Source organism: Bos mutus, chromosome 18 (genome assembly GCF_027580195.1).
Source record: "Bos mutus isolate GX-2022 chromosome 18, NWIPB_WYAK_1.1, whole genome shotgun sequence".
Lineage (NCBI taxonomy): Eukaryota > Metazoa > Chordata > Mammalia > Artiodactyla > Bovidae > Bos > Bos mutus.
In genome coordinates this window covers 15,159,273-15,184,244 of record NC_091634.1, presented here as the reverse complement: position 1 = coordinate 15,184,244, position 24,972 = coordinate 15,159,273, and the positions used below count along the sequence as shown (strand labels likewise).

The 24,972-nt window shown below is 40.7% G+C and overlaps 1 protein-coding gene and 1 pseudogene across 1 annotated transcript; both read right to left on the bottom strand.

The window, feature by feature from the left end:
- On the bottom strand, positions 1-4,610 carry LOC138991791 (zinc finger protein 420-like; annotated as a pseudogene).
- LOC138991801 (zinc finger protein 566-like) lies at positions 4,498-20,994 on the bottom strand. Its single transcript, XM_070387968.1, has 5 exons — positions 20,234-20,994; positions 13,468-13,534; positions 11,124-11,250; positions 10,752-10,847; positions 4,498-4,671 (listed from the first exon to the last, which is right to left on the bottom strand). Exons 2-5 carry the CDS (start codon positions 13,474-13,476, stop codon positions 4,625-4,627), a joined length of 279 nt encoding a protein of 92 aa, XP_070244069.1. The 5' UTR covers positions 13,477-13,534; positions 20,234-20,994; the 3' UTR covers positions 4,498-4,624.
- Positions 20,995-24,972: the final 3,978 nt, after the last annotated feature.

Sequence of the window (24,972 nt, the reverse complement as noted above, 5' to 3'; positions counted from 1 at the left end):
TGGGTCAGGGGTCCCTGCAGCCTCTATTGGACTGAGGTGGTGCAGAGTCCACTCTGAATCCAGCTTTTATTCCTAATTGCAGACTACAAGACTTTCTCAGATCTTATCTTTCTCAAGACAAACACTGTGTTAATCACATACTTCTAAATGTCATGGACTACACTGACATAGTCCAGATCTCCTTGTTTTTACTCCAGGCCATTCCCTTCTGGGCTAGTCTTGGGAACAATTGGCAAGTGCTTAGGCAGCAATCATGCCTGGTGCCAACCCAGTGTTCCAAGGTCCATGCTTTCATGATCCCAGTCATAATCCCTTCTGGGTCTGACCTTAGGGTTTGTAACAAGGCGATTATTCTTAAGAAAAACATGAAAGATAATCATTAACACAGTTTCTTAATATATGCTGTGTTTCCAGGTGCTGTTTCTGTGATTTCTCAAATTTCTCAAGGCTTTAAAAGTACATTATTAGGAATTCCCACTATACAACTGGACACCCATAAGCCAAAACAAACAAGAATATGAAGCTAAAGCTTATAATATATGCAAATATTAACTCAAAATGTATCACTTAACTGCAAAACATAAAACCATGAAAACTTTAGGAAAACATAAAAGAAGATCTCTGAGATCTGGAGCTAGACAAGGAGTCCTTAGATTTGACACCAAAACCAAGATCCCTAAAAGTAAAAAGTAATAAGCCAGACCTTTCAAAATTAAAAACTTTTGCTCTTCAAAAGACCTTGCTAAAAGGGTGAAAAGATAAGGTATGCACTGGGAAAATTTTTTGCAAACTACGTATTTAACAAAGGACTAGTATCATCTAGAATAAAGAAAGCATGCTCACAATCCCAACAGTTTTTTTTTTTAATATTCAACTAAAAAATGAAAGAGTAAAAGACAAAGTCATATCACCACAATGGGTAGAGATGGCAAAAAAGCACATCATCATGAGCCACTAGGGAAATGGAAATTACAACCACAAAGAGATTATCACTATACACCTATCAGAATGACTAAGATAAAAAGTGAAAAAGTCAAATGCTGATAGAGCTACAGAGAAAAACTGGGTCACTCATGTTCCTGATGGAAATATAAAACGGAAAAGCCACTTTGGAAAACGATTTGTCCATTTCTTGTAAGAGAAGCATTCATTTAAACCCACTCTCTTAAATGTTTATACCAGAGAAATGGAAATTTAAGTTCATGCAAAAACTTATACAAAAATGTTCAAAAGCAGCTTTATTTTTAAGAGCAAAATATTTTTTCTCCCCTTAGGGTTCCCTTTTAGTAAGAATTTTGATTCAGAACGAAGTATAATTGCACATTAATTATACTAGAATGTTTTGTTCCAAAATGATTATCTGACACTTAGTAAAAGTGATGAAAGATTTACCTTGTGGACTGTATTTGTCTCTGGTGGCCCTGATGGTAAAGAATCTGCCTGCAATGTGGGAGATCTGGGTTTGATCCCTGTGTTAGGAAGGTCCCCCAGAGAAGGGAATGGCAACCCACTCCAGTATTCACGCCTGGAGAATTCCATGGACTGAGGAGCCTGGAAAGCTATCGTCCATGGGGTTGCAAAGAGTCATATATTACTGAATAACTAACACTTCACTCTCACTGTATTTGTAAAGTCTCCTTCTCTTTTGAATTCTGTAATATGATTAAAACACAAAATAAAAGTAATCTTTACAATAAAAGGTAACATTTACTAAGCATTAACTATGTAGTACACATTTCTATAGGCTCTATATGTATTTACTCCTTTAAACTGCAGAAAACCATGATGAAATTTGTGATATCAATGTATTAGTAAGGAGGAAACTAAAACAAACAGGGGTTAAGTAACTTTCCCAAAGAAACACCCAGACAGGTGGAGCTCAAATGATGCTGAACAAGAGAATGATGCTGAATGAGAGAACGCTACCTTTTAGGATTGAGCTCTCATATGAATCATTGTCTAGCAAAGATTGAAATATGATGGAAAGTAATTCTGTACCTATATTAATCTAGCCTTTTTAAACTATGAATTCTCTGAAGGTAAGTTACTCATGAGTTTATATAAACAAGGATACTCATATTCATACTTTGTATTTTCTGATATTGGAAAGTCAAATGTTATGGATAAGCATGGAAAGGATTTACTAAATTAATTTTTCACACAGTCTTTCTCCATTATGAGGTTTCTGATGTTGAGTAAGGTGTGAATGACATCTAAAGTCCTTACCATATGCATTACATTTATAAGGCTTCCCGCCAGAATGAATTCTCTGATGTTAAGTTGTGATACACAGTTAAAGGCCTTCCCACATTAGTTACATTTGTATGTTTCTCAGCAGTATGAACTCTCTGATAGTAAGTTAGCTGTGAGCTATAAATAAAAGTCTTACCACATTCCTTACATTCATATGGTTTCCAGGATGAAAAATCTGATGTAGCTTTAGTTGCAAGGCACAAAATAAAGATCTTCCCACACAGCTTACGTTCCTAGGGATTCTCACCTGTATGAATTTTCTGATGTTGAGACAGTTGTGAGCCATAAGCAAAGACCTTTACACATTCTTTACATTCATAGGGTTTTTCACCAGTATGAATTCTCTGATGCTGAGTAAGATGTGAGCCACGAATAAAGGTTTTCCCACATTCCTTACCTTCGAAGGGTTTTTCACCAGTGTGAGTTCTTTGATGTTCAGTAAGGTGTGAACCACAAATAAATGATTTCCCACATTTTTCACATTCATACAGTTTCTCACCAGTATGAGTCCTCTGATGTCGAATAAGCTGTGAGTCATAGTTAAAGGCCTTTCCACACTGTTTACATTCATGTGGCTTCTTACCTGTATGGATCCTTTGATGTTCAGTAAATTGTGAGCCAAGGATAAAAAATATCTCAAAATCTTTACATTTATAAGGCTTTTCACCAGTATGAAATCTATAATGTGGAGAAAGCTGTGAACCATAACGAAAGGCTCTCCCACATTCATTACCCACATAGTTTCTCACCAGTATGAATTCTCTGATGTTCAGTAAGTTGAAAGCCATGAATAAAGGACTTTCCACATTCATTACATATGTAGGGTTTCTCACCAGTATGAAGTCTCTGATGTTGAGAAAGATGTGAACTCTATGTAAAGGCCATTCTACATTCTTTACATACATATGGCTTTTCGCCAGTATGAATTCTCTGATGCTGAGTAAGATGTGAGCCACGAATAAAGGCTTTCCCATATTTCTTACATTCGAAGGGTTTTTCACCAGTGTGAATTCTTTGATGTTCAGTAAGGAGTGAACCACAAATAAATGATTTCCCACATTCTTCATATTCATATGGTTTCTCACCAGTATGAGTCCTCTGATGTCGAATAAGTTGTGAGCCATAGTTAAAGGCTTTTCCACACCGCTTACATTCATGTGGCTTCGTACCTGTATGGATCCTCTGATGTTCAGTAAGTTGTGAGCCAAGGATAAAGGACATCTCACAATCTTTACATTTATAAGGCTTTTCACCAGTATGAAATCTATAATGTGGAGAAAGCTGTGAACTATAATGAAAGGTTTTCCCACATTCATTACATACATAGGGTTTCTCACCAGTATGAATTCTCTGATGTTCAGTAAGTTGAAAGCCATGAATAAAGGACTTTCCACATTCACTACATATGCAGGGTTTCTCACCAGTGTGACATCTCTGCTGTTGCAAAAGATGTGAACTCTGTGTAAAGGCCATTCTACATTCTTTATACACATACAGCTTTTCACCAGTATGAATTCTCTGATGGTAAGCTGTGAACCACGGATAAAGGACTTTCCACATTCCTTACACTCATAGGGTTTCTTACCAGTGTGAATTCTCTCATGCTGAGTAAGTTCTGAGTTACAAATAAAAGTCTTTCCACATTCTTTACATTCAAAGGGTTTTTCACCAATGTGAATCTTTTGATGTCGAGTAAGGAGGGAGCCACGATTAAAGGCTTTTCCACATTCCTTACACTGATAGGGTTTCTCACCAGTATGAACTCTTTGATGCTAAGTTGCAAGCCACAAAAGAAGGCCTTCCCACATTCATTACATTCATAGGGTCTTTCACCAGTGTGAATTCTTTGATGATAAGTAAGTTGTGAGGCATGAATAAAGGCTTTTTGACAATCTTTACATTCATAAAGTTTCTCTCCAGTATGAATTCTTTGATGATAAATAAGTTGCAAAGCACAAATGAAGGCTTTTCCACATTCCTTACATTCATAGAGTTTCTTAGGAACATGAACTCTCTGATGGTAAGTTGTGAGTCCTTAATAAAGGCCATTCCACATTCTTTACATTCATAGAATTTTTTATCAGAATGATTTTTCTGATGTTCAGTTTGCTGAAAGCCAAGGATAAAATATTTTCTGCACGCTTTATATTCATCGAATTTTTCAGATGAATGAATTCTCTGTTGTAAAGGATATAGTCCAACTAAAATTAGCCATTTCTTCATAGATTACTAGTTGTCTAGAAACCTCTTTATTTCCTTTGCTTTCAAACTGGTCTCCGCATTCCCTATCATTTTGAAAACTTTTGTACTCATACTTATGGCTTGTAAGTTGTTCTATTATTTCCCACTGAGATGCTTCTAGTTCATAAATTTATCTTGTTGATGGTAGCTTCTTGGTTTCACATCTGGATTCCCAGTCTATAAGACAACAAGTAAATAAAAGTTATTTTCAGATTCCTGGAAAAATGAAATTTCTATAGTCATAAACAGCCAACTCAAACTGAATATCATAAAATGTCAATGGAACCAATCAGAGCAGATCAGTCACTCAGTCGTGTCCAACTCTTTGCGACTCCATGAATCGCAGCACTCCAGGAGGCCTCCCTGTCCATCACCAACTCCCAGAGTTCACTCAGACTCACGTCCATTAAGTCAGTGATGCCCTCCAGCCATCTCATCCTCTGTTGTCCCCTTCTCTTCTTGCCCCCAATCCCTCCCAGCATCAGAGACTTTTCCAATGAGTCAACTCTTCGCATGAGGTGGCCAAAGTACTGGAGTTTCAGCTTTAGCATCATTCCTTCCAAAGAAATTCCAGGGCTGATCTCCTTCAGAATGGACTGGTTGGATCTCCTTGCAGTCCAAGGGACTCTCAAGAGTCTTCTCCAACACCACAGTTCAAAAGCATCAATTCTTCGGTGCTCAGCCTTCATCACAGTCCAACTCTCACATCCATACATGACCACAGGAAAAACTATAGCCTTGACTAGACAAACCTTTGTTGGCAAAGTAATGTCTCTACTTTTGAATATGCTATCTAGGTTGGTCATAACTTTCCTTCCAAGGAGTAAGCGTCTTTTAATTTCATGGCTGCAGTCACCATCTGCAGTGATTTTGGAGCCCCCCAAAATAAAGTCTGACACTGTTTCCACTGTTTCCCCATCTATTTTCCAAGAAGTGGTGGGACCAGATGCCATGATCTTTGTTTTCTGAATGTTGAGCTTTAAGCCCTCTTTTTCACTCTCCACTTTCACTTTCATCAAGAGGCTTTTGAGTTCCTCTTCACTTTCTGCCATAAGGGTGGTGTCATCTGCATATCTGAGATTATTGATATTTCTCCCGGCAATCTTGATTCCAGCTTGTGTTTCTTCCAGTCCAGCGTTTCTCATGATGTACTCTGCATATAAGTTAAATAAACAGGGTGACAATATACAGCCTTGACGAACTCCTTTTCCTATTTGGAACCAGTCTGTTGTTCCATGTCCAGTTCTAACTGTTGCTTCCTGAGCTGCATACAAATTTCTCAAGAGGCAGATCAGGTGGTCTGGTATTCCCATCTCTTTCAGAATTTTCCAGTTTATTGTGATCCACACAGTCAAAGGCTTTGGCACAGTCAATAAAGCAGAAATAGATGCTTTTCTGGAACTCTCTTGCTTTTTCCATGATCCAGCAGATGTTGGCAATTTGCTCTCTGGTTCCTCTGCCTTTTCTAAAACCAGCTTGAACATCAGGAAGTTCACGGTTCACATATTGCTGAAGCCTGGCTTGGAGAATTTTGAGCATTACTTTACTAGCATGTGAGATAAGTGCAATTGTGCAGTAGTTTGAGCATTCTTTGGCATTGCCTTTCTTTGGTATTGGAATGAAAACTGACCTTTTCCAGTCCTGTGGCCACTGCTGAGTTAATGGGACAGAAAAGAAAAATCCAGAAATAGACACATAAGTGTAAATTTAACCTACAATAAAGGTAACAGCTAAAATCAGTTGGGAAGAGATAGACTCTTTCTTAATAAATGAAAGCAATAAACATAAGGATAAACATAGGCAACAATGATCTGAGAAAGATCCCCAGGGTTCTCCTTGTGCATGCTCAATCATTTCTGACTATTTACAGCCCCATAGACTATAGCCCATCAAGCTCCTCTGTCCATGGAATTTTCCAGGCAAGAACACTGGAGTGGGCTGCCATTTCCTACTCCAAGGAATCTTCCCAACCCAGGCATTGAACCCTGTGTCTCTTGCATCTCCTGCACTGGCAGGCAGATTCCTGACCACTGTGCTACCTGGGAAGCCCAGGGTTCTAACTTGCTGCATAGAATTGAACTTTGCTTCTCCCTTAAAATAAAAACAACAAAAAAGCCCACCACACAGCATAAGGATAAACATTAAAAAAAAAAGTTGAAATTGCATCAGTATCTTAGACATTATGCAGGATATATTCCAAATGGAACAGATGTCCTTACAAAAATGAAAACATACAAATAACTAGAATAAAACTTAGGAGACTTTTCTATAACTGAGGAATGGGGAAATTTTTCCAAACCATAACTTGATTAAAAAAAAAAAAAGACCACATTAGAGTTTAAAAAAAAAAAAAAAAAGGCTAGCATGTCAAAAATACATTAAGGAAAGTAAAATGACAAGCTGGGAAAAAATAGGTAAGTAAAGATATCTATACTTATGTTAAATCTATCTCAAAATTGCACTACCAGGACTTCCTTGGCAGTCCAGTGATTATGACTGCACTTTCACTTCAGGGGGCACAGGTTCAAACGCTGGTCAGGGGACCAAGATCCTGCATGCTGCATAGCATGGCCAAAAAACAAAATATAATTAAAAAAATTTTTTTTATTGCATTAACAAAAGAACTCTGATGCATAAAGTCTTTACTGAAGCATAATTTGTTACATAAAAAGAGTAAAATAGCCCAGTTGTCGATCAGTAGGTGGCTGATTGAAATAATTCATGGTATAGCCACATCATGGAATACTATGAAGCAGTTAAAAAGGAATATCTCTTCATACTAATATGGAGTGCTGATTGAAATACACTGTTAATTGTAAAAGAAATGTCAACAAAAGTATGTATAGTTATGCTCTTTGTTTTTTTTTTTTTAGCTGTGGTCTTTTTATCTTAGGAAGGAAAGAAAGTGGAAGAAGTATAAATGTAAAATACACATTTACTTATTTTAAAAAGGGGGGAGGAGTAAACCCCACAGTTACAGGGTGGGAAATGTGAAGAAGTCAGGGATAGAAGTCAGATTTCTTTGAATATAATCTGTTTTGGACATTTGACTTTGGTAGTACATAATTATATTGCATAATTGTAAAATAAAATTAAATTACAAGAAAGCATAGCTTAAAAATTCAAAACAGCAACAAAAAATAAAACCCATATTTACAATTGGTAGCATAACCATACAAGGAAACTACTTCACATAACTTCAAAACATAGCAATTTGACTGTGAGATATACCCTACGAAGGGAATAGAAAACAGGCAAAACAATTATCTCAAATTGTTTTGAGTAATCATATTATTACTGGTAGTGTAGATTTTATTTTAGAGGCTTCCTGTATAATGTGGGATAGAGTAGGTAATCATGTGATATTCTAATCCCACTATTCTTAGTGTCCATGGTAACTGGGACTCTTGGCATGAAAGAAAATAGATGCAGCTGTTAAGATTTTTAAAAGGGTTAAATAAAAAGCCTATAATTTAGATTAGAATTGAATTGGTATGAACTCATGCTATAGTTTATCTTTTGTTTTTAAATTAAGACTTTATTTCTTAGAGTAGTTTTAGGCTTACAGAAAAACCGAACAAAGCCCGGAGAGTTCCCACATACCCTCTTTCTTTGCCCCTCCAGTTTCCCTTATTAGTAATAACTTAATATTTTGTATTGGTTCAGTACGTTAGTTAAAACTGATGAACCTATATTGATACATTACTTTATTTCTGTTCTCCCTAACTCACCTTAGCCACACTTGCTTATCTGTTGATCCTCAAAAGCATCAAACTCATTCCTACCTCTGACTTCCTCTACTATTACTAGTCTCTCTGCCTTAAACTAGTCTTCTTGGGAATTTCATGGCAGTCCTGGGGTTAGGACTCTGCACTTTCACTGCCAGGGGCCTGTGTTCAGACCCTGGGGAACCAAGATCCCACAAGTCTCAAGGTATGGCCAGAAAACAAACAAAACTCAGAAAACTAAACAAAATAAAAAACTGCTCTTATCCTAGAATTTGCATGGCTTACTTTCAGTTCAGCTCAGTCCCTCAGTTGTGTCCCACTCTTTGCGACCCCATGAATCGCAGCATGCCAGGCCTCCCTGTCATCACCAACTCCCGGAGTTCACTCAGACTCAGGTCCATCGAGTCAGTGATGCCATCCAGCCATCTCATCCTCTGTCATCCCCTTCTCCTCTTGCCCCCAATCCCTCCCAGCATCAGAGACTTTTCCAATGAGTCAACTCTTCGCATGAGGTGGCCAAAGTACTGGAGTTTCAGCTTTAGCATCATTCCTTCCAAAGAAATCCCAGGGCTGATCTCCTTCAGAATGGACTGATTGGATCTCCTTGCAGTCCAAGGGACTCTCAAGAGTCTTCTCCAACACCACAGTTCAAAAGCTTCAATTCTTTGGCGCTCAGCTTTCTTCACAGTCCAACTCTCACATCCATACATGACCACTGGAAAAACCACAGCCTTGACTAGACAAACCTTTGTTGGCAAAGTAATGTGTCTGCTTTTCAATATGCTATCTAGGTTGGTCATAACTTTCCTTCCAAGGAGTAAGCGTCTTTTAATTTCATGGCTGCAGTCACCATCTGTAGTGATTTTGGAACCTAAAAAAATAAAGTCTGATACTGTTTCCACTGTTTTCCCATCTATTTCCCATGACGTGATGGGACCGGATGCCATGATCTTCGTTTTCTGAATGTACTTTATTCATATCTCCCCTCAAATGTGAGCATCTCAGAGAGTCATCCTTAACCACTCTCTCTAAAAGAACACCCACTCCATTACTTTGTGATTTTTCTCTGCTTTTTGTTTTGCTTCATAAAAATCATCATTCTTTGTATGTTTTTATTTGCTACTATTATATTTCTTCTGCTGTATCAATGGGGATAGAGAATTTTTCTTGTTTACTGCTACATTCTCAATACTTAGAATACAGAGGGTATTTAAAAATATTTGCGGGATAGACTCTCATACAGGTGTCACTGGATCAGAAATATAAAAAAGTAAAATGATTACTATTGGAAAAGGAAGGCAATCTCTTGTTTGAAAATACAGGAGGAAATGAAAGAAAATCAGGAAAGTGGTAAATGGAACAAAACTGGAAAGGGGGCATGTGGGAACTCTCTGGGCTTTGTTCAGTTTTTCTGTAAGCCTAAAATTACCTTAGGGTATCACTCTGCTTATTTAACTTATATGCAGAGTACATCATGAGAAATTCTGGGCTGGAAGAAGCACAAGCTGGAATCAAGATTGCCGGGAGAAATATCAATAACCTCAGATATGCAGATGACACCACCCTTATGGCAGAAAGTGAAGAGGAACTCAAAAGCCTCTTGATGAAGGTGAAAGAGGAGAGTGAAAAAGTTGGCTTAAAACTCAACATTCAGAAAACGAAGATCATGGCATCTGGTCCCATCACTTCATGGGAAATAGATGGGGAAACAGTGGAAACAGTGTCAGACTTTATTTTGGGGCTCCAAAATCACTGCAGATGGTGACTGCAGCCATGAAATTAAAAGACGCTTACTCCTTGGAAGGAAAGTTATGACCAACCTAGATAGCATATTGAAAAGCAGACACATTACTTTGCCAACAAAGGTCCGTCTAGTCAAGGCTATGGTTTTCCCAGTGGTCATGTATGGATGTGAGAGTTGGACTGTGAAGAAGGCTGAGCGCCAAAGAATTGATGCTTTTGAACTGTGGTGTTGGATAAGACTCTTGAGAGTCCCTCGGACTACAAGGAAATCCAACCAGTCCATTCTGAAGGAGATCAGCCCTGGGATTTCTTTGGAAGGAATGATGCTAAAGCTGAAACTCCAGTACTTTGGCCACCTCATGCGAAGAGTTGACTCATTGGAAAAGACTCTGATGCTGGGAGGGATTGGGGGCAGGAGGAGAAGGGGACAACAGAGGATGAGATGGCTGGATGGCATCACTGACTCGATGGACGTGAGTCTGAGTGAACTCCGGGAGTTGGTGATGGACAGGGAGGCCTGGCGTGCTGCGATTCATGGGGTCGCAAAGAGTCGGACACAACTGAGCGACTGAACTGAACTGAACTGATTCCTTAGGTAAACAGTTTTGTCCTCCTGGGCTCAGGATTTTTACTTCACAGGCCTAGGAGGAAAAGGCATTAGTTGGGTGTTTGAGAACTTTTAAGCTAATAACTCAAAGATGTGGCCAATTAAGCAACTGGCCAAAAATAGTTAAAATTAAGCAATTTTAACAATGGCCTCCCTTTGGCAGATCATCAACTACTCACCTGGGCTCAGATCTCTTGTCACATCCTGTACAACCTTCCAAGGCTCTTTCCCTTGCTCCAATAAGGAGAGCACATCTGGCTTAGAAATAGAAACTCCTGTTTATAAGTAGAAATGGATATGGTTACACTTTGCTTAAAATGGAGCACATTGTTCAGCAAGTAACAAGGTCAATTGTAGAAAGATTAAGACGAAGGATCTATGAAGAATACAGAAGATACAGATGCCCAATGGAGCTGTCCATTTCTAAGTCTGTCCATTTCTAAGCACAAAAAATTTATTTGGGACTAGAGGTCTGAACTGCAGCTAGGCACTTGGAAACTTTTCTAAATTTCACAAAGACAGGTTGAATTATTAGGAGCAGACAAACTTACCCAGTGAGACCAGGTTGCTGTAGTTCTCCAGCATCACATCTCTGTACAGATCCTTCTGTTCCAAATCCAGGTATGCCCATTCCTCCTGTGAGAAGTCTATGGCCACATCCTTGAACAATACTAACCTCTAAGATGACAAACCCAGTGTTAATGGTAAAACAAAAAAATATTTTCTAGAAGTAATGAGAGAAAAAAAGTATTACATAAAGTGGCCAAAAGAGAAAAAAAATTGCAATAAGGTTAAGTAATGGAAAGGAAATTATGTGATAAATGTAGAGCACCTACATAGTTTCTAAACATTCCTATTACTGTTATAGCTTCTCATGAACAGTTATAGGAATGAACAAAAGCCAGGTGAGTAGAGTTCTCTGATTAAATGAAATACTCTGTGCAAGCCCATGCATGAGTGCTCAGTCACTTCAGTCATATCTGATTCACTACAACCCTATGTACTGTAGCCCACTGGGCTCCTCTATCCATGGGATTCTCCAGGCAAGAATACTGGAGTGGGTTGCCATGCTCTCCTCCGGGGTTTTTCCCAACTCAGGGCTCGAACCCGCATCTCTTACGTCTCCTGCATTTGTTAGGTGGGTTCTTTACCACAAGCACTACCTGAAAAGCCTATGTAAGCAGGTAACACATGCAAATTCCCAAATAGGTTGCAAGTTCCTTCCTCCCCTCTTCCCTTTAAAGAATTGAAACTAAGTAAGAGAAAGGATGGAAGGGATGGAAGAAGGAGAGGATGGAAGAAGGAAGGGAGAAAAAAGAAAAACAAACCTGATAGGCCCATCCAAATATCTTTTAAAATATTTATCTTAGAAAATAAGATTTCTATATAATTTAAGGGTTTATTTCCAACTTAAGTCTCAGAATAACTTAGCAATAATTTTCTCCCTTGTCCTGGCAAATGCTTTCATAGTCATCATTTTTACAAGGTATATGTACTCCTGCCTGGAAAATCCCATGGTCGGAGGAGCCTGGTAGGCTGCAGTCCATGGGGTCGCTGAGGGTCGGACATGACTGAGCAACTTCACTTTCACTTTTCACTTTTATGCACTGGAGAAGGAAATGGCAACCCACTCCAGTGTTCTTGCCTGGAGAATCTCAGGGATGGGGGAGCCTGGTGGGCTGCCATCTATGGGGTCACACAGAGTCGGACATGACTAAAGTGACTGAGCAGCAGCAGCATATGATATAATATATCATATTATGATTGTAATAATTGTCTTTCCTTTTTAAAAAACACTTTATTTTTGGCTACACTGGACTTTTGTTGCTGCACTCAGGCTTTCTCTAGTTGTGGAGAATGGGAGCTACTCTCCCTTGTGGTGTGTGGGCTTCTCATTGTGGTGGCTTCTCTTGTTGCAGAGTACAGGCTCTAGTCAGGTGGGCTTCAGTAGTTCCCAAACATGGGCTCAGTAGCTGTGGCTCGCGGGTTCCAGAGCTCAGGCTCAGAAGTTGCAGTGCATGGGCTTAATTGCCCTGTGGTATGTGGGAATCTTCCCAGACCAGGGCATGAACCAGTGTTCCCTGTATTGTAAGGTGGCTTCCCAACCACTGGACCACAATGGAAGCCTTGTAATCATTTTCTTTTCCTTCCTTTCCCTCCTCCCACCCCATGCAATGTACAGCTAATGGGATCTTAGTGCCCTACCAGAGATTGAACCCCAGCCCTCGGCAGTGAAAGTGCAGAGTTCTAACCACTGGACCACCAGGGAATTCCCTGCAATCATTTTCGTATTTTTTGGTATTTAGTTTGTATTCCTTTTCTAATGTCAGCTCTGTTTCTAAAATCCTCAACAACCTAAATCTCTGGGTCTGTTACCTCTCATCATTGCTCATTGTACACATCACTTATTCTGAGCAACAGAAAGCCAATGAAAGATGACCTAAACTCACATAGACATGGTCCTTGACTTATACATGTTATTCAGATTCAAAACGGACCTTGTCACTGGTATTCACCTCTGAGATATTCACCGACATGATACTCTCTTTGTTATCAGTCCTGCATTTGATCACATGTCAATCTTAAAAGCCTCACAGACCAAAGATCTCACCACATTCTGAGATAAACAGCAATTTCTATCCTAATCATCCATAAAATAGAGTCAATGACACAGACTGAATTTTGCATATGTAGTCCTATCTCAAACCACAATGACAGGAGAGGTTCTACTTTTTCCTTAATACGTTTCCTGATTTGCAGAATGGATTCCAAATATGGCTAGAGAAGAGAGGGCTGGGGCTTAGTAAGGCAGAAAATCTGGAGGTAAGAATATTGAGCATTCATATCCTAGAAAACAAGACTATTTGATGAATGGAAGAAAAAACATCAACTCACATGGGGCATGGCTTAGAATGGCAAATTATTAGTTCTCTGGCTTCTTCTTGTGGAAAAGTGCAGAGTCCTGAGAAGAGAGCGTCAAGGAAGTAAAAGGAACCATGAGAACAGGCTTGCTTCTAAATGACTAAGTTAAGATAAATATTTCCTTCCCTTTTCATGGCACCTGGTCCCTTCCACGCCCCAATACACATATTGAGATTTGCAGAAATCTAAAAAATCAAATACCTTCTTCAATACCAAAAAACACAGATATCAAATTAATTTATGCTAAAGCAGTACCCAATTCCTATGATGTTCTTAGGGTTCTCTGACCTGTCCTGAGTGGTTCACCTTTTCAGACTAGGGGGCCCTGATCCAAAACATACCCAAGTCATGCCTGCTTCAAGGGTACTGATGGGGCCCTCAGGCCTAGAAGTGCACTATATCCATGTAGGCCAAATCCTGGAACAAACACTTCATACAACTAAGATCTGTGTTTCTTCCCCAGTTCCAACACACTACATACCAGAGAGTGCCTCCCTGACTTGTTCTCATGGTCCAGGTGCAAGAAGTATTTTGAGTCCAAAGTTTCATCCAGGCCACATGAAGTCACACTGGACTCATCCACTAACCAAGGAACAAACCCAAAGCATTCTTTTTTTTTTTTAATTGGAGGATAATTGCTTTACAATGTTGTGTCGGTTTCTGCCATACAACAATGTGAGTCAACCATAAGTATACATATATCCCCTCCATCTTGACCTTTATTTTTTTATTTATTTTTTTAAATAGGAAAAATAGTTTATTTTATTTTATTTTTTTTAACATGGATGAATTAAGTTCTTTTATTTTTTTTTATTTTTTTATTTATTTTTTTATTCCTTTATTTCTCATGTGTTCCCCATCCTGAACCCTCCTCCTCCTCCCTCCCCATACCATCCTTCTGGGTCGTCCCAGTGCACCAGCCCCAAGCATCCAGCATCGTGCATTGAACCTGGACTGGCATCTCGTTTCATACATGACATTTCACATGTTTCAATGCCATTCTCCCAAATCTTCCCACCCTCTCCCTCTCCCACAGAGTCCATAAGCCTGTTCTATACATCAGTGTCTCTTTTTGCTATCTCGTATACAGGGTTATCGTTACCATCTTTCTAAATTCCATATATATGCGTTAGTATACTGTATTGGTGTTTTTCCTTCTGGCTTACTTCACTCTGTATAATAGGCTCCAGTTTCATCCACCTCATTAGAACTGATTCAAATGTATTCTTTTTAATGGCTGAGTAATACTCCATTGTGTATATGTACCACAGCTTTCTTATCCATTCATCTGCTGATGGACATCTAGGTTGCTTCCATGTCCTGGCTATTATAAACAGTGCTGTGATGAACATTGGGGTACACGTGTCTCTTTCCCTTCTGGTTTCCTCAGTGTGTATGCCCAGCAGTGGGATTGCTGGATCATAAGGCAGTTCTATTTCCAGTTTTTAAGGAATCTCCACACTGTTCTCCATAGTGGCTGTACTAGTTTGCATTCCCACCAACAGTGTAAGAGAGTTCCCTTTTCTCCACACCCTCTCCAGCATTTATTATTTGTAGACTTTTGGATCACAGCCATTCTGACTGGTGTGAAATGGTATCTCATAGTGGTTTTGATTTGCATTTCTCTGATAATGAGTGATGTTGAGCATCTTTTCATGTGTTTGTTAGCCATCTGTATGTCTTCTTTGGAGAAATGTCTATTTAGATCTTTGGCCCATTTTTTGATTGGGTCATTTATTTTCTGGAGTTGAGCTGTAGGAGTTGCTTGTATATTTTTGAGATTAGTTGTTTGTCGGTTGCTTCATTTGCTATTATTTTCTCCCATTCTGAAGGCTGTCTTTTCACCTTGCTAATAGTTTCCTTTGATGTGCAGAAGCTTTTAAGTTTAATTAGGTCCCATTTGTTTATTTTTGCTTTTATTTCCAATATTCTGGGAGGTGGGTCATAGAGGATCCTGCTGTGATGTATGTCAGAGAGTGTTTTGCCTATGTTCTCCTCTAGGAGTTTTATAGTTTCTGGTCTTACGTTGAGATCTTTAATCCATTTTGAGTTTATTTTTGTATATGGTGTTACAAAGTGTTCTAGTTTCATTCTTTTACAAGTGGTTGACCAGATTTCCCAGCACCACTTGTTAAAGAGATTGTCTTTAATCCATTGTATATTCTTGCCTCCTTTGTCAAAGATAAGGTGTCCATATGTGCGTGGATTTATCTCTGGGCTTTCTATTTTGTTCCATTGATCTATATTTCTGTCTTTGTGCCAGTACCATACTGTCTTGGTAATGAAAGAAATCAAAGAGGACACTAATAGATGGAGAAATATACCATGTTCATGGATTGGAAGAATCAATATAGTGAAAATGAGTATACTACCCAAAGCAATTTATAGATTCAATGCAATCCCTATCAAGCTACCAACAGTATTCTTCACAGAGCTAGAACAAATAATCTCACAATTTATATGGAAATACAAAAAACCTCGAATAGCCAAAGCGATCTTGAGAAAGAAAAATGGAACTGGAGGAATCAACCTGCCTGACTTCAGGCTCTACTACAAAGCCACAGTTATGACCTTTATTTTTAATTGTACTTATTTATTTTGGTCATGTGGCTTGTAGGATCTTAGGTCCCCAACCAGGGACTGAAACCCGGGCCCTTGGGTGTGGAAGTGGGGAACATCCTTTAACAGAAAACTGCCTGGGGACTTCCCTAGTGATGCAGTGGTTAAGACTTTGTGCTTTCACCATAGGAGGAACAGATTCAATCCCTGGTTGGGGAGCCAAGATCAGGCTTCCGGCATGACTCGGCCAAAGAAAAAAAAACAAACTGGATATTTGTCTTTTTATGTTGAGTTGTAATAATTCCTCACACACTCTAAAAAATCCAATTCCTTCTTGAACATGTAATTTTCAAATTTTGGATCCTACTTTGTAGGCTATCGGAGAAGGCAATGGCACCCCACTCCAGTACTCTTGCCTGGAAAATCCCATGGATGGAGGAGCCTGGAAGGCTGCAGTCCATGGGGTCGCTGAGGGTCGAACATGACTGAGCGACTTCACTTTCACTTTTCACTTTCATGCATTGGAGAAGGAAATGGCAACCCACTCCAGTGTTCTTGCCTGGAGAATCCCAGGGATGGGGAAGCCTGGTGGGCTGCCGTCTATGGGGTCACACAGAGTCGGACACGACTGGAGTGACTTAGCAATAGCAATTGTAGGCTATACACCTGGAGCTTCCCAGGTGGCACTAATGGTAAAGAACCTGCCTGCCAATGCAGGAGACATAAGAGACGGGGGTTGGATCCCTGGGTCAGGAAGATCTCCTGCAGAAGGGAATAGCAACCCACTCTAGTATTCTTGGGAGAATCCCATGAACAGAGCAGCCTAGCGGGGTTGCAAAGAGTCGGACACAACTGTAGTGACCTAGTGTACATGCATTGTGGGCTATATTTTCACTTTGTTTCCTTTGAAGCTGGTAAGTTTTTAATTTTGAGGAAGTCCAATTTATGTATTTTTTTTCCCTTTGGCTGCTTATACTCTTACATTTAGGCTGATGGTGCATTTTGAATAAATTTTTGTGTGTGGCGTGAGGTACAATGAGCCTGTGATAAATATTTCACAAGTGCTATCTTGACTCAACACTGATGTTATGGCTAAAAACTCCCAATTCCTCTTCACAGGAAGTTGGCTAAACACCCTCCTTTTATACTTCTCTTATCAAGGTCTAACACAATATAGCTTTGCTGGGCTACCCACGGATACCTCAGTAGCCTTGCCATTGTAATCTTAACTACATCCACCTTCTTCCACAAGCACAGGTATGACATTATATGGATGACCTCCTCCTCCATAAATGGAGATTCATTTAACATGCTCATTAAAGACATAAAAATACTCACAAAAGAGCTTACAAAAAGAGTCATAGGCTATTGCATCATGCGTAATGTAAAGCCCTGACACTGTGGTGAAATTCCTGAAAAGTATTGGTAAAACTGGACAGCTCTATCCCAGACACCATCCATAAACTGCTGTGGAATCTCTCAGGGCCCATAAAGTCAAGTCTTATTCGGGTCTGGAAGCAACATATCTCCTTACTGACAAATTTTAATCTCACTGATGCTGTTACTTACAAACCATCCCACCATGAAAAGGAATTCATCCAACAAAAGGCTCCACAATCTCTTCAAATTAAAATCAGCAGTCACTTCCTGTTAGTGGCCTCAGAGACTGCCTCTTTGTAGAGGCCGCAGCAACCTCTCATGCCTCTGAACCAACTATGGTGTCCACCTACAGGCTAATGATGCAAGAAACTGCCTCCTTTGGCCCTATGCTGTACATCATTAGAGTGACTAAGCGTACATCATTAAGTGACTAGTGCTGGCTAGATGCTAAGATCTCTTGGAAATAAAGGCTTTCAAAGACCCTAAGCCTGGGAATCTCTGAACCGAGATGCCCATTATGCCTTGGATCGTGGAAGCAGCACTCTCACAAGCTCAGCGCAAGTACTGAGGCCTCCTTGATACACCCTGTAGGTGTAGCCAAATTCTGGCCCTCTAGAATATTCCATCTACAGGAGAGACTGGTCTTCCCTATCCCTAGTCCCTTGCTGGATGTGATGGTGCTAGAGGAAGTCACCCCTCCCCCAGAGTCCTTGACTAGGAATCCGCCTGGGATTAACTGAATAGACAACAACGGGAGTTCAGACTTTCTGGACAGCACCACCACCATCACAAGTGATGGAGGTCAGTGGAATGTTGCTGCTTTCCATCCCTTAACTAGGATGTTCCCCATAAAGGACAGGACCCAAGGGGCAGAACAAGTGGTCAAACTTCACGAAGTCATCTTTGCACAAATGTCCTGACCAACAAATGGTTCTATCTGCATATTTTTACAAACTCTTGGGCCACTGCTTAAGAGTTTCCCCTTTAAGTGTAAAGAAATCTGGGAATCTCTTATCTTACAGATACTGAAACATAAATCAAAGTCACACATCCCTGGATATACAAGGCCCTTCCAGGACAATCCTGATTTCCTTCTGAGTTCCAGACATTACTGACAGTGACCAAGGCACACATTTAACTTCTCATAATACACCATGCTGGGCCCCTGGGAAAGGCAATCAAAGGAACTTTCATTTCCCAATAGGTCCCAGGCAGCTGGTTTAATTAAGAGACATAATGGTCTCTTTAAACAGCTCCCTTTTAAATGGTAGTGTGTAAAAGGACCACCTACATGTGTCTTTCTCTTACCCCAAGCCTTAATCTCTCTAATTTAAGGCCCATTGGCTGACCCACATCTCAAAGAAACTTTAGGAAAGTTCCTTATCACTATTTTCTATATATAGAGGGGAATATGTCTCACCCTCCACACACATGAAGACATCACATATGAGCTCTTTTAATAATAAAGTCTCCCTCTATCTTTATGGATTTTTCAATACTGCTGTCATTTCATCAGGGCTGGAAGTCAGATAGAGGGCACATACTCTCTTCAGACTTGATAACTGTCCCATGGGAGAAGCATCTGTCCACCTAGTATGTGATCCATTTCAGCCTAACTTTCCCTCCCCAAGAAACCTTCCCCAATATTTGGATTATAAGGGGTTGAAAATTAATCTGAGCCCTCTTTCTGATCCCTTCCAGGAAATTCAAATTAGTGCTGCTAGGTTAAGCCTCTTAATCTACAGGAAATACAGAAAAACATGTTAACGATACAGTGGGAAACTATACGGAACAAATTACCCAGTTTCTTCAACAAATACATTGCAAGTAGAGAGAGACAAAGAATGAGAATAAGAAATCATGGTTTCTAAAAAAGACTTTATTAGGAGAGTTATAAATGAATCACAAAACATGGGTCTTATCTGAACCCAGATTCAAAGAAACCTCAAAATTTTTTAAAGTTATTTGCACTGTTCGGTTCAGTTCAGTCACTCAGTCATGTCTGACTCTTTGTGACCCCATGGACTGCAGCACACCAGGCCTCCCTGTCCATCATCAACTCCCAGAGTTTACTCAAACCCATGTCCATTGAGTCGGTGATGCCATCCAACCATCTCATCCTCTGTCATCCCCTTCTCCTGCCTTCAATCTTTCCCAACATCAGGGTCTTTGCAAATGAGTCAGCTCTTCACATCAGGTGGCCAAAGTACTGGAGTTCCAGCTTCAACATCCTTCCAATAAATATTCAGGACTGATTTCCTTTAGGATGGACTGGTTGGATCTCCTTGCTGTCCAAGAGACTCTCAAGAGTCTTCTCCAACAGCACAGTTCAAAAGCATCCATTCTTTGGCACTCAGCTTTCTTTATAGTTCAACTCTCACATCCATACATGACTACCGGAAAAACCACAGCCTTGACTAGACGGACCTTTGTTGGCAAAGTAATGTCTCTGCTTTTTTATATACTATCTAGATTGGTCATAACTTTCCTTCTAAGAAGTAAGCATCTTTTAATTTCATGGCTGCAGTCACCATCTGCAGTGATTTTGGAGCTCCCAAGTCTCTGACTTGAAGACAATTTCTTTACCCGGTCATTCGCGCAACGTCACACAACCTCATTGATGGCTGAAGACACAATTACCACTCTCGCAAGTGTTCACACACAAAATCATGCACTCTCATAGGCACATCACGTTACACACACACACACACACACACACACACACACACACACTGGCGCGCTAAGGCCTGAGACTCTAGACACGGCCTGTCTCTGCACCGCGGCTCAGCCAGCGCCTCACCTTCAGCTTCCCCGGCGTCCTGCAGGGTCCTAGCGGACAAGGCAGTTTCACACTCCGCCCTCCTCACGCCGCAGGGCCGCTCAACTGGTTTAAATACAGCAGCGCTGAAAACTTGGTAGGAAGTGACGTAACATCCGCAGGTTTCTGGAAAATGTAGTCCAACACCGAAAGATCCAAGAGAACCTGCAATCCTGAGCCCTCTTCGAGCCCTCCTCGGTACCATAATCCTGCAAGGGTATCAGGCCCACCGTTGACTTCCGGGGTGGAGGAGGGTGGGGGAGAATCACTCCGCTCGACTGTAGTTCAGACTGTGAAGAGGACCCTCCACGGGCATTCTGGAGGGAAGCTTATTTCCGCCATGGGGACTTCTGGGACTTGTAGTGTGTTTAAGAGCCCCAGCTCCGGGAATTGGTGATGGACAGGGAAGCCTGGCGTGCCACAGTCCATGGGGTCGCAAAGAGTCGGACTTGACTGAGAGACTGAGCCCTAGAACTAAGAGCCCCAGAGGGCACAGTGGCATCGTCCTGTTCTCAGTCCCAGCTTGGGCTGGGCTGCGATGGGTGCCGCCAAGGAGAACTAGAGTCCGAAGGTCCTGGCAGGTGGAGGGGAAGAGAGAGCAGATTCTGAGGAAACTGAAGGAGCGGAATCCCCAAGCACTAACCGCAGCCTGGCCTGTTGTAGGAGGGCATGAGAAGAGAGACCCTTCACTGCTGGTGTGAGTGCATTTGCTTCAGTTTGTGACCTTGGGTGGAGGGGGGTTGGTGGTTGTGTAGCTGTTCCTGAGACAGTTTTTTTTGTTTGTTTTTGTTTTTTTAATTGGAGGATAATTGCTTTATAATATTGTGTGGGTTTCTTCCATACATCAACACAAATAAACCCTAAGTATATATATGTCCCCTTCTTCTTAACTCTCCTTACCCCACCCCCTCCCCATCTTACCTGTTTGGGTTGTCACAGAGCACCAGGTTGAGCTCCCTGCCATCCTAAGCAAATTTCACTGGTTATCTAATTTTACATATGGGTAATGTGTATGTTTCAATGCTACTCTCTCAATTCGTCCCACCTTCTCCTTCCCCTGCCTGAGAAAGTTTTTATGATTTTTTTTTAAGTGTTTAAATACTTTTTGAACATAATATGCAAAAAAAGTGCCCAAATCATTAGAGTAGAGCTGGGTGAATTTTCTTGCATTTCTTTTCCTTTTGGATGGTTTTGTTCACTGCCTCCTGTAGACTGTTATGAACCTCTGTCCATAGTTTTCAGGCACTCTAACTACCAGATCTAATCCCTTGAATCTATTTGTCACCTCACTGTATAATCATAAGGGATTTGATTTAGGTCATAGCTGAATGGCCTAGTGATTTTCCCTACTTACTTTAGTTTAAGACTGAATTTTGCTATAAGAAACTGATGATCTGAGCCACAGCCAGCTCCAGGTCTTGTTTTTGCTTAAATCAAATCCCTTATGATTATACAGTGGAAGTGACAAATAGATTCAAGGGATTAGATCTGATAGACAGAGTGCCTGAATAACTATGGTTGGAGGTTCATGACAGTGTACAGGAGGCATTGATCAAGACCATCCCCAAGAAAAAAGCCCAGGTCGCGATGGATCTTGAAGTTCAAAAAAGGCTAAATGGTTGTCTGACAAGGCCTTAAAAATGGTTGAGAAAAGAAGAGAAGCTAAAGGCAAAGGAGAAAAGGAAAGATATACCCACTTGAATGCAGAATTCCAAAGACTAGCAAGGAGAGATAAGAAACTCCTCCTCAGAGATCAATGCAAAGAAATAGAGGAAGACAACAGAATGGGAAAGACTAGAGATCTCTTCAAGAAAATTAGAGATACCAAGGGAACATTTCATGCAAAGATGGGCTCGATAAAGGACAGAAATTCTATGGACCTAACAGAAGCAGAAGATATTAAGAAGAGGTGGCAAGAATACATGGAACGATGATACAAAAAAGATCTTCATGACCCAGATAACTACAATGCTCTAGGTGATCACTCACCTAGAGCCAAACATCCTGGAATGCAAAGTCAAGTGGGCATTAGGAAGCATCACTATGAACAAAGCTAGTGGAGGTGATGGAATTCCAGTTGAGCTATTTCAAATCCTAAAAGATGATGCTGTGAAAGTGCTGCACTCAATATGCCAGCAAATCTGGAAAACTCAACAGTGGCCCCAAGACTGGAAAAGGTCAGTTTTCATTCCAATCCCAAGGAAAGGCAGTGCCAAATGTTCAAACATTTGGCAGCAGAATGTTCAAACTACTGCACAATCACACTCATCTCACATGCTAGCAAAGTAATGCTCAAAATTTTCCAAGCCAGGCTTCAACAGTATGTGAACCGTGAAATTCCAGATGTTCAAGCTGGTTTTAGAAAGGGCAGAGGAACCAGAGATCAAATTGCCAATATCCACTGGACCATTGAAAAAGCAAGAGAGTTCCAGAAAAACATCTACTTCTTCTTTATTGACAATGCCAAAGCCTTTGACTGTGTGGATCAGAACAAACTGTGGACAATTCTGAAAGAGACAGAAATACCAGACCACCTGACCTGCCTCTTGAGAAACCTATGTGCAGGTCAGGAAGCAACAGTTAGAACTGGACATGGAACAACAGACTGGTTCCAAATCAGGAAAGGAGTATGTCAAGGCTGTATATTGTCACCCTGCTTATTTAACTTACATGCAGAGTACATCATGCAAAATGCTGGGCTGGATATAGCACAAACTGGAATCAAGATTTCCAGAAAAAATAGCAACAACTTCAGATATGCAGATGACACCACCCTTATGGCAGAAAGTGAAGAAGAACTAAAAAGCCTCTTGATGAAAGTGAAAGAGGAGAGTGAAAAAGTTGGCTTAAAGCTCAACATTCAGAAAACTAAGATCACGGCAGCTGGTCCCATCACTTCATGAGAAATAGATGGGGAAACAGTGGCAGACTTTATTTTGGGGGACTCCAAAATCACTGCAGATGGTGACTCCAGTCATGAAATTAAAAGATGCTTACTTCTTGGAAAGAAAGTTATGACCAACCTAGAGAGTATATACAAAAGCAGAGACATTACTTTGCCAGCAAAGGTCCGTCTAGTCAAGGCTGTGGTTTTTCCAGTAGTCATGTATGGATGTGAGCGTTGGACTATAAAGAAAGCTGAGTGCCAAAGAATGGATGCTTTTGAACTGTGCTGTTGGAGAAGACTCTTGAGAGTCTTGGACTGCAAGGAGATCCAACCCGTCCATCCTAAAGGAGATCAGTCCTGAGTGTTCACTGGAAGGACTGATGTTGAAGCTGAAACTCCAATACTTTGGCCACCTGATGTGAAGAGCTGACTTATTTGCAAAGACCCTGATGTTGGGAAAGATTGAAGGCAGGAGGAGAAGGGGATAACAGAGGATGAGATGGTTGGATGGCATCATTGACTCAATGGACATGAGTTTGAGTAAACTCCGGGAGTTGGTGATGGACAGGGAGGCCTGGTGTGCTGCAGTCCATGGGGTTGCAAAGAGTCAGACATGACTGAGTGACTGAACTGAACTGATATAATAGAGTCTTTCCATCTTCAGTTGCAAAGAATGTAATCAATCTGATTTCGGTATTGACCATTTGGTGATATGAATGTGTAGGGTTATCTCTTGTATTGGAAAAGGGTGCTTGCACTGGTTTGTATGACTAGTGCGTTCTCTTGGCAAAACTCTGTTAGCCTTTGCCCTGCTTCATTTTTTACTCCAAGGCCAAACTTGCCTGTTACTCCAGGTATCTTTGGACATCCTACTTGGACAAGCTCCCAAGATGAAAGGTTGTTGCTGAGCTGTTGCCTTCATTTCAGATTCTTGGCCTCTGGAGGAGAGGAATTCAATCCGGGGCCAGTCATGAGGCTTGATGGCTCAGAGCTTTTGAGTGACGAAGTTTTATTAAAGTATAAAAGAGAGGGAGAAAGCTTCTGTTGTAGACATCAGAAGGGGGCAGGAAGATTGCCCCCCTGCTAGTCTTTGGCAGGAAGTTATATAGCCAGTAGCAGGCTGCTAATTAGAGAAAAGAAATGTCTCAAAACTCAGAGAGCGGCACCATGTCCCTCACCCACAACATACATTTTAAGATAACATTGGCACAAGGTGAGTCATCCCGGGCCATAAAATGATTGGCATGAATCTTGAAGAAAGGCAGGTTTCCAAGCAAATACATAGTTTCATTAACATAGCTTAAGAGAACATTTCCATGAGTAAAACATACTGGTTTGTCAAGTACGTTCTGAGACTTAGGTGAAGGGACTTGAAGAAAGATAGAGTCTAGGGTAAATACATAGTTCATTAACAAAGCTTAAGAAAAACATTTCCATAAGAAAAACACATTGGTTAGATCAAGGTTTGAGAAAAGTTAAGTTCAGGTGGAACCAGGTGTCATCATGGCAACAAAGAATTTTAAAAGAAACCTCCTTTTAAATTTGTATAGAGAAGGGAAATGATCTGATACTTGTAGTTTGTTTCCTCCTGCTGCTTAAGAGAGAGAGAAAAAATGTCTGACACTTGCAGCCTATTTCCTCCGGTTGGAGACCCCTACCTTTCCTGCCTGTTACTCTCTCATGGTGTTAGGGAGTGTTTTCATTTCATTCTTTTACATGTAGCTGTCCAGTTTCCACAGCACCACTTATAGAAGAGACTGTCTGATGCTGGGAAGGATTGAAGGCAAAAGGAGAAGGGGGTGTCAGAGGATGAGATGGTTAGATAGCATCTCTG